At 35.0% G+C, this 16,150-nt stretch overlaps 1 protein-coding gene and 2 long non-coding RNA genes across 3 annotated transcripts; 2 read left to right on the top strand and 1 right to left on the bottom strand.

Moving 5' to 3' along the window:
• Positions 1-264: 264 nt before the first annotated feature.
• Positions 265-7,468, top strand: LOC128199793 (uncharacterized). Its single transcript, XM_052890964.1, has 6 exons — positions 265-1,467; positions 1,930-2,019; positions 2,117-2,215; positions 2,460-2,555; positions 3,272-3,340; positions 7,212-7,468. The coding sequence occupies exons 1-6, from the start codon at positions 1,176-1,178 to the stop codon at positions 7,232-7,234; spliced, it is 669 nt and encodes a 222-aa protein (XP_052746924.1). The 5' UTR covers positions 265-1,175; the 3' UTR covers positions 7,235-7,468.
• Positions 7,469-7,900: 432 nt separating this feature from the next.
• Positions 7,901-12,236, bottom strand: LOC128199795 (uncharacterized). Its single transcript, XR_008252338.1, has 2 exons — positions 9,383-12,236; positions 7,901-8,554 (listed from the first exon to the last, which is right to left on the bottom strand). It is a non-coding gene; the product is annotated as an uncharacterized LOC128199795 (long non-coding RNA).
• A 140-nt stretch (positions 12,237-12,376) lies between these two features.
• LOC128199797 (uncharacterized) lies at positions 12,377-14,235 on the top strand. Its single transcript, XR_008252341.1, has 2 exons — positions 12,377-12,517; positions 13,944-14,235. It is a non-coding gene; the product is annotated as an uncharacterized LOC128199797 (long non-coding RNA).
• Positions 14,236-16,150: the final 1,915 nt, after the last annotated feature.

Raw genomic sequence — 16,150 nt, 5'->3', positions numbered from 1 at the left:
TACAATCTGTAGTTGTCTCTTTTATTCGTATGTAAAGGAAGATATGTATTACTCTGTATTTATGAGTTTCATCGGCTTCATCTCGGGGCTTGTAAAGATATCATTCTGTATTCTGTAGTTGATAATGATGATGACTTGAGTGGTAAATTCGTAAGGAATAAAGTCTAAAATATATATGTAGGTATGTATTACTTTTAGCAATAGTTTTATCTATATAATATATAATAACTTTAATTATTTACATTTTTTTATATATATTCATAAAAACATAAAATAAAATTTCCCATTTTTCGAATGTAAATTTAGACGATGACTTAATATTATTGTATAACCACGCAAAAGCGATACAATTACAAACCACAATATTTATTTAACTGATAGTAGGCATAACTTTGTTTTGAATCCGTCGGTCAATCAAAGGATCGGGTTCCGGTTCGGGTCTTACGGGTGTTCAGTTCAAATACCTACCTACTTCAAGCCGCGTCGCAACAACCCGTGACCCGAATGATCGAAATGATCGAATCATTGAGACCCGATCTCCATAAGTATGGGTCGCGATCGACCCGGGTTTTATGAAACGATCGAATTACACAGGTCTAGTTTTCTCCTCGGTTTTTGCCAGGGTTCCCAACTTAGGGGTTTTCCCCCCAGATTTAGGGGGCAAATAAGTGAAATGGGATTTTTTTAGGGGTCTGAAATTTTTAGGGGTATTTTCAGGGATTTTTTGACTCTTTAATATTTTTAAATTGATGATAATTTTAATATTTCTTTCTTGACCTAGCGACTTATAACGACGTATAATACGTTACTCTACAACCACTCTGAGGCAACTGGCGGCAATCTTCATCGAATAAAAAAAATTGTTACATTTATTCATTGTCAACATATCTATTGTATGATTTCAAAAAATCTGAATCTTCAGATAAAGACGTAATATTTTGTCTGTATTAAATATAGACTTTTGAAACATATTATTTCTAAATTATTATGAATTTATATTTTTAGGGGGACAACTCAATAATTAAGGCGATTTTAGTGGTTTTTGACACAAACTTTAGGGATAAATATTTTGGAGAGTTGGTAACACTGGTTTTTGCTTTGAGTCGAGATCCTGAATAATCTACTGGCCTCCTTGCTACCAGTGACTGTTTCTGTGAGAAACTCAACGTATTATCATGTCTCAAGTGAGAAAGTGTTGTGTTGTTGCTTGCAATGCTACCAGCGAGACTCATCGTCTTTTTTACTTGCCAAAGAACGATAAATTACGAGAATTGTGGTTGACTTTCTTGATTCCTGTGAATGTAAAGCTCAGTGGTTTGTCGAAGGCACAATTAGTGACTAAACAAGTATGCCAAAAGCACTTCGACAGACATCAGTTTGACAATCAGGGCAACCGGCTTGCGCATGGTTATCCATGCTTGTTTACTGAAGATGAAATACTTCACGGAGTTCCTTTGAGCACATTAGGTAAGTTAATTTCATGTCATAAGTGTTAAAAACTGAGTAACCTGTGGTGTAGAGGTTATATGTTACACAGTTGGAAGACATATGTTACACAGTTTTCTATCGTTTGAAAGTCCCTACTAACTCAGAATGACTGACATTATTCTCGATTTTTCCGATCGATATGGTTATATGGAGATAACTTCTTAAATTGCTATGATGGTATAAACACGCGTACAGTTAATGTAAAATTAATTATCCGGAAAGCGCAGTGTTGGTCGACCCCCCACTAGGTGGACCGAAGACATCAAGCGGGTTGCAGGGAGCCGCTGGATGCTGGCTGCTCGAGACCGTTTTGTTTGGAAGTCCATGCAAGAGGCCTATGTCGCTTTCAAGAATTGTTGTCCCTTGTTGCCAGCCATTTGATGCCAAATCCCTTGAAAAACAGTGTTATGACACATATTAATAGCATGTATTTTTTTCTAGCTGAACATGACTTGAGGGATCATAATTATGCTTTACAACCAACCAACTTGGAAGATACAACCGTTTTCACTGAAAGTACCATTGTTATTGGTAAGTACTAAATTATTTGTGCTGGACTCGAAAACCATTTCTTTGCTAACACTTATAATTATGTGTATTAATGAGATTTATATTATCTTACTTTCAGCTAAAGACTCCATGAAAGATCATGACTATGCTTTGAGTTATCAAATCGAAGGGTCTGTCGACCTTGCAGAAGGGACATCAACTAATGTGAAAACTGACGGTATAGTAAAAAATATCTATGAATGTGCATGATGCTTAACAAAATATTATAAATGGTGCTTGATAATACCAAGTGAATAGATGTTGTTAATATGGATTTTGGATTTATTTGAACTTTTTATTAGCACTGAAGTGTGTAGATTTCATTTCAATGTGATGATCTTCATAAGGCTACTAATTTATCATTATATACTGAATGTTTTAAAATAGGTTTTGTCTTCTTTACATTCTCAACTTTGTTTTAGGTAAATGTAATCCTACTGTATCAGAAATGCAAACACATGAAACATTGGAAATTCTTGACAACCAGCCTGTATCAATATTAGGAACTGTATCAACAGGTAATATATATTTTACTGGATATAATATTATATTTGTTTCAAAAATAGATAGTTACATTATCAGGAAATATCATGATAGAAGGTCACACAGCACAGTGGGTAGTGACCCTGCTTCCTGCGTCCAAGGTTTAATTTCCATAACTGAGAAATATTTTTGTGATGAGCATAGGTATATTTAGTGTCTGGGTGAATTTATGTACTTAGTATATTATAACTTTAAGATAAAATCAGCTATTTTAGTACCCATAATGCAGGTTATATAGTATATGCTTACTTTGGGGCTAGATAGAGCTGTGTTTATGTTTTTGTTTTTGTACATCAATAGTTTTTTCAGCGCACGCCATGTAAAGGCGCCAATCCCTATTTTTTTTGAAAATATAGCCTATAGCCTTCCTCGATAAATGGGCTATCTATCACTGAAACTATTTTTCAAATCAGACCAGTGTGTGAAGTCTGCCAATCCACATTGGGCCAGCGTGGTGGGCATACAAACCCCTCTCATTCTTAGAGGAGACAGCTTTAGTGTTTTCAAAATTTTATTATATAGCTGTTTAAAACAAAAGATAGTAACATTTTTATCATAGACCCTTATTCAAACAAGTAGTTTTATCATCCTACCTTTGGTGATTTAGAGCTTTCACTCACAATGGTACTCCAACTCAATAAATAAATTATTTCTTGTGTGTTATGTACTTTTACCATTTTGCTATTTTCAGATTTGAAACACAGTGGGCAGCAAATTAAAAGTAAAGGAACACCAAGGAAATATCTTGTTAAAGGAAGAGGTACAGTATTATTTATATAGCACACATTTTTACTGTATTATTTTAAACACAGAGATAAAACTATTGACACAGGAGTAGGTGTAAGGAAAGAACCTCTTGAAGACCCACTAATAATAATGGAATTTGCATTGTAGTTTATTTTTTATATGTTTTTGTGTGCAATAAAGCATTATAAATAAATAAAACAAACCCATAGAAACAGATAAAGCTAGTGATCTCTAACAACAATATACCAGGGGAAACAGGAGACAGAAGCACTTCATAGAAAGTGTTTTTTAAAGTTAGAAGGGTCAGAGGTTCCTCACGTAGGTGTAGTCATGGGCGTCTGCTTGTTTCTATTGCATATATTAACTAAATAATCAACCCACATTAAGCGCAAAAAAATGGCAGGAGTTATTGGAAATCTCACAATGTTTGAACCAAATGCTCAAAACTGGGAGTTGTTTGGGAGCAAATTGAAACAGTTTTTAGCACTTAATAAAATAGAAACGAGTGAAGAAAAAAGGGCCGTGTTAATAACCCACCTATCGGATGACGCGTATAGATTGCTGATCAACTTGGTGCATCCGGGTAACGTAGAAGAAACCGAATACGATGTGTTAATTAAAACTTTTAATAAGCATTTCTTGCCGCGACGATCTACGTTTGCCGATAAAGATAGGTTTTATAGTGCCGCGCAAATGGCGGGAGAAGCACTAGAAGACTTTGCAGCCCGATTGAGGGGACTATCAGTGTACTGCAACTTCGGGGAGGCGTTGGATGTGCTGCTTCGTGACCGTTTTGTACTCGGGTTGGCGTTGGGACCGGAACGGGATCGCCTTTTCGAAAAAGACGCGAGTAATTTGACGTTTGCGAATGCATTGGAGTTGGCACAAAAGGTGTCGTGTGCACGCAAGTCCAAGGCGGCGACTGCAACGGGGACGAGCCAAGAAGGAGCAGAAGTTGGTATAAAAGAGGAGCCTTTGTACCACGGGAACATCAGCAAGTGGCGTAACCGCGCTCCACGAACCAGACGAGACGTAGCTGTCACCGAGCCGGAGGATGACGCGCGTCCTAAATGCGAATCGTGTGGGCTACGTAATCACCTTTCAGAAAAGTGTTTTTTTCGTTTTCACAAGTGTAAACGGTGTTTGGAAATAGGCCACATTTCTAAGGCCTGTGCTGTTAAAAAAGGTCAAAAGGTTAATAATATGCATATAGAATCAATGCCGGAAGAAAATGTATCGGACGGCTGTAACGGGTCGTGCGAAGAATGTCAGGTATTCAGTTTAAGGTGCGTAAACAATAATCCTATATTAATACCGGTGTTAATTAATAATAATGTACGCTTAGATATGGAACTAGACACCGGTTCGAGCACTAGTGTTATTTCGGATGAATTGTATTATAAATATTTTTCTTATTTAACCTTAAGCAAATGTTTGATTAAGATTTGTTTTTATAACGAACACAAAATCACTCCTATGGGCTGTGTGGACGTTCAAGTAACTTACTCAAATTGCACAAAAAAATTAACATTCTATTTATTTATTTATTTAATACACTTTATTTGTACACCACAAAAATAAAAGAAAACAAGCAAAACAGAAACACAAGAAAAAGTAGAATACAAAAGGCGGCCTTATCGCTTAGTAGCGATCTCTTCCAGGCAACCTTAGGCTTAGGAACTTATTAGGACAACTGTAGGTGGTGTGTACGTAATAATATTGTACATATACATACATACAAATAACTACACACTAATACATAAACCATAATACACAAATTATATAATAATTATAAATATCATAAAATAAACTAATATATAAATATATCATTATGTCGTATGATAAATATTCTAATAAAATAAAATATGTAACTAGTGACTAAGATAATATGTCTTAACGGATTTTTTAAACATATCAAGGGATTTGGATTTCCGAATGTCGACTGGGAGTGCATTCCATAGCTTAACAGCACGAACAACAAATGAACACTTATAAAATTTACTCCTATGGAAAGGCATACACAGAGTAAGAGCACGACATGTTCTTAGCTCTGATTGCACTCCCAGAAATGTGAATTTCTCCTTAAGATAAGGAGGATATTTTGGATTAAAGAGCACACAGTACAGAAGAGAAAGTACATGCAGATCCCGGCGACGGCGAATAGGAAGCCACTTGAGTTTCTGACGAAATTCAGATATATGGTCATATTTGCGAAGGCTAAATATAAACCGAATTGCAACATTTTGAAGTCGCTCAAGTTTATTAAGATAGTCCTCAGTCAAACTGGGATAGCTTGCGTCCGCATAATCGAGAACAGAGAGTAGGAGAGAATTTGCTAACATAACTTTGGTAGGAATTGGAAGAAGAGAACGTAGGCGTCGTAACGAACTCAACGTCGCAAACGTCCTCCTACTCAACTCCTTGATATGCATGCACCACGATAATTCCTTGTCCATAACAACTCCAAGGTTTTTAACCGAATCACAATACGGTATCATGACACCGTTGTAAATAATAGGTGATACGTCGCCCCAAACAACTCTTGAGATTAGACTAGGACTGCCAACTTAGCTAAATATATATCCATTGCCAAATATCGAACATCTGAATAAACATTTTGCTACTTCCGATACGATTGATAGTATTGATAAAGAACGTACACTTAACATTCTTTCTTCTGCTTCAACTCCTAATCATTTACCCTTTTTCTTTGAGTCTTTCACTGAATGTGATGTTAAGAAGAGCATTTTATCGATCGTCTCAAATGCTGTCGGTTCTGATGACGTGAGCCGTAATATGATCATTCCCATCATTGATATTGTTATCCCAGTTCTTACCCATATCCTAAATTATTCCATCCACTCCAGTAAATTTCCTGAGGCATGGAAGAGTGCTCAAATTATTCCATTACCTAAAAAAATTACCCCTAATTCCTTCTCAGACTTTCGACCTATTTCAATTTTGCCTTTTCTGTCAAAAGTCCTTGAAAAATTGGTTTTCCGACAGTTGAGTCTTTTTCTTAGCAAGCATTCCATTCTAAGTCCCTTTCAATCCGGTTTTCGCCCTGGTCATAGTACGGTCACAGCTTTAGCAAAAGTTACTGATGATATCCGCTGGGCGATGGATAATAGACAACTCACAGTCTTAGTTCTGCTAGATTTTAGTAATGCTTTTAACACTGTTGACTATGACATTTTGTTGGGTTTATTATGCTCTCTTAAGGCGATTTTAGGGGTTTTTGACACAAACTTTAGGGATAAATATTTTGGACAGTTGGTAACACTGTTTCGAAACAACATCTCACTCCTCCAAGAACTGGGGATCAAACAGCATCTTTCTTCCAGCATCTAATGTCTTACACACACTTCTTTGGACGTACTAGACAAAGAGACGATAAGTCCATATCCTTAGAGAGACATAAACTCACTACCTACGATATTTAATACCTTATCATGTTGTAGATTTCTGCGACATCTTGCATGTTGTTGTATCCAATGTGTTTGGATTTGTGTCCCTGGGCTTATGTGTGTGGTTTAGTTAAGTTTACTTAAGTTTGCTGGCTATTAAGCAAAAAGGAATCGAATTTCATTTTTAAAAGTATGATTATGCCAAACGAACTCTTTCGTCATCGCTCATAGGTACATTTACATTTTCCATTGGTGCATGCCCACCCTAGGAGTCCTAGGATTCTGAGCTACTGAATAGGAAATTATACTAGATAAGCCAATGGGTGGGAGTAGAATAGGATAGGAATAGGGAATGAGTCAAAGCGAAGCTTGTCTGTCCGCTATATTATCTTAGTACACAAACTACACTTACTTTGAGACTAAATAGTGATGTGTGTATTTTATAATATGCTCAATATTAACAATTTTGCTTTACAGGAGATTTGGAATATGCCCTATAACTGCAGACTCCAATATTGCAAATAGCACCTGCAATACAGTGGAATAACATATTGGTGTGCTGAAGAAAAGATGGCAAAGGCTTTTAGCTGATAGGATATTGTAATGATGACCCTGTTCTGTTCAAATCATAAATGTGTGTGTATTATCAAAATATTTGCATAGATTGTGAAATGCTGATGATATTTAATTTGGTTGGATTTTGATATTTGAAAATAAAAGAATACTTACTTTGCTGAGTTTGTTTTGTTGTAGTCTTTTCCAAAACTAAAGCTTTCAGTTTAACATTTTACTATTAATATTTTTTTTTACCATTACAATAATTAAATAAATTATTCAAAAAAGTGTAGTTGTAGAAAATACATTTTTGAATTCAATATATTATTTTGAATATCGCTGTTTAATACATGTGTACGTTCGCCCCCCTGCAGTTTCACCCACAGAATTCCTGTTCCTGTGGGAAGGAGTACATGGCCTATAATACTCAAATGTGGATTTTTATTAGTAAAATAATCTTCAAAATTGGTTCAGTAGGTTCAGTGCTTACCCCTACAATCTCACAAACTGTATCTTTTTATCACAGTATCTAGACTACTAGTATTCTAAGAATTGTGAAAATGACACCTCTGAGGGTGAAATAGGGGTTGGAAGTTTATAAAAAAAAAAAATTCAAGTTTATTTATTATAATAATAATAAATACAGTAGACATAGACTTTCAGATAGACATTTTTTAAACCCTGAAACCACAAAGCTGAAAAAATAATCAAATATATACTTCTCATCCAAACAGTCGGCCTGTACAGTACTTGCAGACACTGTTTTGATGAATAGTATATTTCCTTAAATCAGAAAAAAAGAGTATTACCAAATTAGAATATAAATCTGCTGAAGCCTAACTAGCTACACCAAAAAGGGGTCGACTCGACACTGAGGGATCATAAGTTCAGCCCTGCCCACTGTACTTTACAACATATTGGCCATACTTAAATGTTAAATCATATTTATTTTTTAAATATGTTTTACCGTAAATAAATTATTACAGATGCAACCTTTCTAACAGCTTCAGTCAATCACAGGATAGGTACAATGAAGTTACATACTATAAATAATCAAATTTATTTTATAATTAACAAAAATGAGTAAGAATATAGATGGATGGCTGACATAGAGAGCTCCTGGGATTACACACACACACCACACACCACATAATTCTTAAAGCTGGCTCAGCTAGTCAGTCTTGTTGTCAAAGCACTCATCTTCATGTCTCTGTGTCAATATCAGTGGTTCATCGTAATGGTCTGTTCATAGTAATCAATTTAGTCTGAAATTAAATAAAAAATTAATATTTTATACTAAAACTTAGATAGAATCTTTGAGAGAAAAACATTAACAGTGGTGACCTGGGTTCGATCCCCGGCTGGGCCGATTGAGGTTTTCTCAATTGGTTTAGGTCTGGCTGGTGGAAGGCTTCGGCCAGTTTCCACCCTACCAGCAAAGACGTACTGCCAAGAGATTTAGCATTCCGGTACAATGCCATGTAGAAACCAAAAGGGGTGTGGATTGCCTTCCTACTCCTAACAAGGTAGCCTGTTACCATCTTAGATTACATCATCACTTACCATCAGGTGACATTGTGGTCAAGGGCTAACTTGTAAAGAATAAAACAAAAACCTGCTCCAATGTGGATTGGTAATATTATGGTGATAATGTATAATATACCACTATCAGATGTTAATGATAATTAATGTTCCGGAGGTCCTGTGTTTGATCCCCGGCTGGACCAATTGAGACCAAGCGATTTAGCATTCCGGTGCGATGACATGTAGCAACTGAAAGGGTTGTGGATTTTCAGCCTAACTTGTAAAGAATAAAAAAATAAGAGTAACATTTTGCTCTCAGTAGAGGATTTTGAATGGTTTGAATTTGCGGACCCATTGTTATTATGACACTGTTGTTGGCTGGTGAAGCAATCCAGGAATAAAACACCCTAAAGAACTGTTCAAATCCTTTAATAATAAGTCTGCTTGTGAAGTCACTCATCACACACTTAGGTAAACCTATATTAGTGCTGACTCATAAGAGACTTAGAGATTAACACTGGGATAAAAATAACATGCGGACTTTTTTAAGAGACAGAGGTAATGCCCACCCTCCCCTTTTGCGCAGCCAGGATGTGCTAAATACTTCCCAACAAAGAAATTATTGCTATAACTGGCAGCAGGGACATGTAGTAGATAAGTAGCGCGACCACTAATTAATCGGCCATTGTTCTTCAGTTGGCTAACTGTAGTTAACCACTTGTAGTTACGCTAACCACCCTAGCTCTGCCATGGGCGTGGACGTGGAGTTATGGGTTGTTTTAATGAGAAACTTCTTAAGAAATGGACATCGACAAAAGTAGATAAAGGTAGTTTTCTTTTTTGTTTACTTTTATAGTTTTGAGTAACAATAACACAAACGAAGTAAACTTTGCTCATAAGACCACTAAAAATTAGTAAAACTTTGCTCAATTTTTAAATATACTCTTTAACCTGAAAAATAAAATTATTGTTTTGTTTTGATAAATTAAAATTTCTAATCCACAGGTTATTAATATGCTATGTTTCACCACAGACTAATAGGATATCACGTTAATTTGACACTAGCCAACACAGACAACAGGGAGATAACCAAATAGTCCAAATAGCCCTTGGTTAAATTCGTTAATTGCGTTTTGTTACTTGAGTTGCATGTACCATTTTCTCACGCTATTTTCTTCAATAGTAGATATTTTTCGTAAAAATTAATGCTTCTTTAATGTTTTAAGTAAAAGAATTAAAACGTTGTTAAAATATATGCATTATTTTCAAGTTTGACGTAAATTTGATAATATTATAAATATAGTTTTACTGTCGTTTTGCATAAACAATACGCAATCTTCATGAATTATTTCAATTCATCGTTCACCATCCGGTCTTCATACAATGAACTTATTTATGGTCGAAATTTTCTTAGATGACTTTTTTACACAACAATAATGGCCGACTATGAATCAAAGACAATCAGTAGGGTTGAGAAGTTAACGGCGGGCATCGGAACGATATCAAGTAGGTATCGTTATAACTGAAATACCTAAACTAAAATATCCGTTACTATAGTACGTTATCTTAAAAGGGAACGTATAGTAACGTTTTTCGGTTGTGTGCATTTTAAGAAATTAAATATCACGTGTCACAAACGGTGAACGGTGCACGGTTTATGCCTATGGGTACGCGTGGTTAAGAAATGGGGTAATCTTTTTTTTATTATTATTATAAATATACTTAAACAATACACATCACTATCTAGCCTCAAAGTAAGCATACAGAGTAGCTTGTGTTATGGGTGCTAAGATAGTTGATATTATAATATTAATATACAATTATATACTACATATAAATGTATAATGTATAAATACGCTACATATACACTTATATAATGTATAAATACACACAGACACTTAAAAACACTCAATCTCATCACACAAATATTTTCCAGTTGTGGGAATCGAACCCACAGCCGTGAATGCAGAAAGCAGGGTCACTACCCACTGCGCCACGCGGCCGTCTCTTTCTTTAATCTTTTGGGGACGTACTAACGTCCAAGATTTGCTTATACTTCAAAAAAGTGTGCACGTATCCACGTACATACTGGGTGTAAGGGACATGATACCGAAAACTGCATGAAGAGGTTAAATTTAGTTTCCACAACGATATTTTAAATACCAATTACGTCGGAAATAAGAAAATTCAGATTTTGAAAATTTTGAGCACGCAATGTACAGCGAATAATGCGATAACAACGCTCCGCAATCTACTGCGTACGTACATGTAGGTAGTACGCATCGACAGCAAATCGGCTGGCTACACTTACCTATCTAATACCTATTTTTTATACTTTACAAGTTTTTAACTAGGTACAGGTAGTTAACTTACTTCAGGTTGTTTCTCGTTTACGAGACGTTATGTCGTCGTAGTAGGTACGATATTCATGAGTACTGAATTGATTTGATCTAAGCATTTCAAGACTTCTCAGTCAACACACACAAACACACACAATACAAACGACACAATTGTATGAGTATTCGTTACAGAAAATCACTACTAACAGAACATAAAACATACACAAAAGTTTTTGAATTTTGGTTTGTTTGTCAACAGACCGCCGAACACGAACTAAAGAAAAAATAGCGTAGCGTCTAGCGAAAGGACCTAAAGTTTCAATATTTTGAAAATACCTATTAACCGCGCCGCGTGGCTTAGCTTAGAGAGAGATAGCAATTATTTTCCTCGGCACCGGCGGCGGTCGGCAATACAACGTCGCGCAGTTTGTTTGTGACTTTGTATATATACCTATTAGTCGTGACCTGCCTATTTGACCTCTTGGAAAACAGCTGATCGCGCGCATTTTGCAAATTAAATTTACATTGCTAGTTTTTGTTAAAAATCTTGATTTGACGATTTTTATTAAAAATCGTATTGAGATAGATGAAATAAGTACTTCTAAGCTGTAATTAGTTAAAAAAAACTGTAAAAAAAATTTCAATATCGTGAAAAGACCGACAAAAAATTTCAACGCTGAGAGACTCAGAATCATGTACTGAACCACTGGATTAAGTTTTCGTTAGCATGCCCCTTACACCCAGTATAGGTAACCGTATTTGAATAAACTAAAACTGTAGACTCTGCCCTGCATGTATATTTTTGAAATATGTAAAATAGTCAGAAAAAAAGTTAATTATTACGAAAATACTTATAGAGCACGGCGTTTCCATGAAAAAAAAACTCATTTACCCTTCTTCATAATTATTACTCTACAGCTACAACTTAATGTTATCCATACCAGTGTTTGAATAATGCTACTATTCGTAAGATATCTTTTACGCTATAGAATAACGTGAGCATATTTATTGTATAACATTTTCATTAAAAAACTATTTTTTAAAATAAAATGATTATAAAATATCAATTTTCCATCTTTAAACTAACAACATATCAATTATTAAAGAATCATTCATTATCATTTATCGATAAGTTAACGCTCGATGTTATTTACCCATCCTTGCTTTTCATAGACAATCTAGCGTTACGAAATGTCAAATTGCCGTAATCGTAGTTAAGCTGTGCAAATTAATCTCGTTGTGATTTTGTTTTTCAGAAAATAAATGTGAATAGATCGTAAATTCGGTGTAGTTTTTGGTGTAATTCGTACTGTACGCGTATAATAAAGGATTTAGACACTTTGTTCTTTAGAAATTACGTATAACGTAAGTGAAATATGTGATTTTAGTGACAAGACGGGTTTGTTTTGTTCATAAGACTTCTAAGAAAATTTCGACCATAGACAATACCAATGTAAAGTTACGATTGATCGTTGATCGTAGCCGATCGTATAAACTTTACGATCAATGAACTCCGTTAGACAATTAGGCCCCAGGCCTGAGACCTGGGGCCTAATTGTCTAACGCAAACGATTGATTTTGACAGTTGAAATCGTACGTTTTTACTTGTCAAACGGCTACTTCGGATTGTGTAAGCCAATGGAAAGCCATCGGTTGGGCATAGTTAGTTCATTACGATTAGATCGTTATTTTTATACGAAGAGTGAATGATTTGATATGATTTGACAGTTATTTGCGATTGTCTTCGAATTGTGTAAAGTTATATGTTCATGGCTTATGTCAAAAACTTACGATGGGTCTTGAGTCACCTTTGATCGTAAAACGGACAAATTGTGGATGTCCAAAATTCCAAATTAATAATTTATATTTTATTAAATATCTAAAATTAATATTTTTTTCCATTCTAAATCTCTCAATTCAGTCTCCCCGTCCACAGTTAGCATTTTTAGGGCGAAACTTGGCGAAGTGTTTAGTGCTTTGTTTGTAAACAATGAACTCTCTTAGAAAGAGTAGTAAATAATATATTCTTTGCAATGAACCTATAAAGTCAAAACAATGAAGTTAATTGAGTGCTATTAATCGATTTATATAGGATGCTGAGACTTGGACTCTGAGAGAAAGTGAGAAAAAGAAGATACACGCTCTAGAAATGTGGTGTTGGAAAACAATGCTTGCATATCCTGGACACAGTTTCGAAACAACATCTCACTCCTCCATGAACTGGGGATCAAACAGCATCTTTCTTCCAGCATCCAATGTCTTACACACACTTCCTTTGGACGTACCAGACAAAGAGACGATAAGTCTATACAGCGACTTATACTCACTACCTACGATATTTAATACCCTTATCATGTTGTAGATTTCTGCGACATCTTGCATGTTGTTGTATCCAATGTGTTTCGATCTGTGTTCCAGGGCTTAAGTGTGTGGTTTAGTTAAGTTTACTTAAGTTTGCTGGCTATTAAGCAAAATGGAATCGAATTTCATTTTTAAAAGTATGATTATGGTGAACGAACTCTTTCGTTATCGCTCATAGGTACATTTACATTTTCCATTGGTGCATGCCCACCCTAGGAATCCTAGGATTCTGAGCTACCAAATAGGAATAGGAAATAATACTAGATAAGCCAATGGGTGGGAGTAGAATAGGATAGGAATAGGGAATGAGTCAAAGCGAAGCTTGTCTGTCCGCTATATTATCTTAGTACACAAACTAAACTTACATTGAGACTAAATAGTGATATGTGTATTTTATAATATGCTCAATATTAACAATTGTGCTTTACAGGAGATTTGGAATATGCCCTATAACTGCAGACTCCAATATTGCAAATAGCACCTGCAATACAGTGGAATAACATATTGGTGTGCTGAAGAAAAGATGGCAAAGGCTTTGCTGAAGAAAAGCTGATAGGACATTGTACTGATGACCCTGTTATCTGGTCAAATCATACATGTGTGTATTATCAAAATATTTGCATAGATTGTGAAATGCAAATATTTTGATAATACACACATTAATGATTTGAAAATATTTGATTTGGTCTTTGATATTTGAAAATAAAAGAATACTTACTTTGCGTAGTTTGTTTTGTTGTAGTATTTTTCTAAACTAAAGCTTTCAGTTTAACATTTTACTATTAATAAATTATTCAAGAAAGTGTAGTTGTAAAAAATACATTTTTGAATTCAATATATTTTGAATAACTCTGTATAATACCTGTGTATGTTTGCCCCCCTGCAGTTTCACCCACATAATTCCTGTTCCCGTGGAATGGAATACATGGCGTATAATACTCAAATGTGGATTTTTATTGGTAAAATAATCTTCATAATAAAAATTTTAATAAAAAAAATACAACCGACTTCAAAACCTAAAAACGAAGCCACTAAACTAAAAAGTGAAAAATAACATCATAATATGTTCTACCCGCTGATCAGTATAAAGGCGGTGCTAAGCCGGTGATGTATTAATTCAAGCCATGTGAGAATATCTTGTAGATGTAGATTTTGCAGACAGTGTTGTTTCATGTGGTCCTGTCAGAAATGGCTTAAATTAAGACAACACCGGCTAAGCACCGCCTTCATACTGATCAGCAGGTAGAACATATTATGATGTTATTTTTCACTTTTTAGTTTAGTGGGTTCGTTTTTAGGTTTTGAAGTCGGTTGTATTTTTTTTATTAAAATTTTTATTATTTTTCCATTTTTAGTGTAAAATTTCATCTCAAATGAATATATCAGACCCCTAATGACAGTCACAACCCATTTTGGTACAAAATTCTCAGCAATACAAATTAATCAAGCCCAAGCACAAGGTAGCTACCGTAAACCGTTAAGGAGTTCCCTTAATTGACCTTGGTATTCATCATCAGACCCCTAATAACAGACACAACTCATATAGGTAGAAAGTTCTCAGCAATACGAATTAATCAAGGCCAAACACAAGGTAGTTACTGTAAACTGTTAAGGAGTTCCCTTAATTGTCCTTGGTCTTCATCACCAAACCCCTAAATGACAGTCACAACCTATCTATGTGGAAAGTTCTCATTAATACAAATTAATAAAGCCAAAACACAAGGTAACTGCTGTAAATCCCCGAGGAGTTTCCTCGTCTGTTTTATGGTTCCATCATCAGATCGACTTTAAACCTTCATGAAATTGTAGTGCTTAAAAGTACTAAATGGAAAAGTTTATGAACACACTAGACACCCATATAATTTTCGAAAGTTCCCCTCAATTTCTCCAGGATTCCATCATCAGATCTTGACATGATGGCAATGGGACCAAATGGGGACTATACCGTTTCAAACAAAAAAAGAATTTTTGGAATCGGTCCAGGCGTCTTTGAGTAATCGTTGTACATACATAAGAAAAAAAAAATACCGACCGAATTGAGAACCTCCTCCTTTTTGAAGTCGGTTAAAAATTGGTTCAGTAGGTGCTTACCCCTACAATGTCACAAACTGTATCTTTTTTTATTACAGTATCTAGACTACTAATCGTGTCATTTTCATAATTCTAAGAATTATGAAAATGACTCCTCTGAGGGTGAAATAGGGGTTGGAAGTTTATAAAAAAAAGTTTTTTTTAAGTTTATTTATTATAACAATAATAATAAATACAGTAGACATAGACTTTCAGTTAGACATTTTTTAAACCCTGAAACCACAAAGCTTAAAAACAATCAAATATATACTTCTCATCCAAACAGTCGGCCTGTACAGTACTTGCAGACACTGTTTTGATGATTAGTATATTTTCTTAAATCAGAAAAAAGTATTACCAAATTAGAATATAAATCTGCTGAAGCCTAACTAGCTACACCATAAAGGGGTCAGACTCGACACTGAGGGATCATGGGTTCAGCCCTGCCCACTGTACTTTACAACATATTGGCCATACTTAAATGTTAAAACATATTTATTTTTTAAATATGTTTTACTTTAAATAAATTATTACAGATGCTACCTTTCTAACAGCTTCAGTCAATCA

The sequence above is a fragment of the Bicyclus anynana genome, unplaced genomic scaffold (assembly GCF_947172395.1).
Source record: "Bicyclus anynana unplaced genomic scaffold, ilBicAnyn1.1 scaffold_38, whole genome shotgun sequence".
NCBI classification, from domain to species: domain Eukaryota; kingdom Metazoa; phylum Arthropoda; class Insecta; order Lepidoptera; family Nymphalidae; genus Bicyclus; species Bicyclus anynana.
The sequence above is the reverse complement of the archived record's forward strand: the minus strand, read 5'-3'. Positions and strand labels throughout refer to the sequence as shown.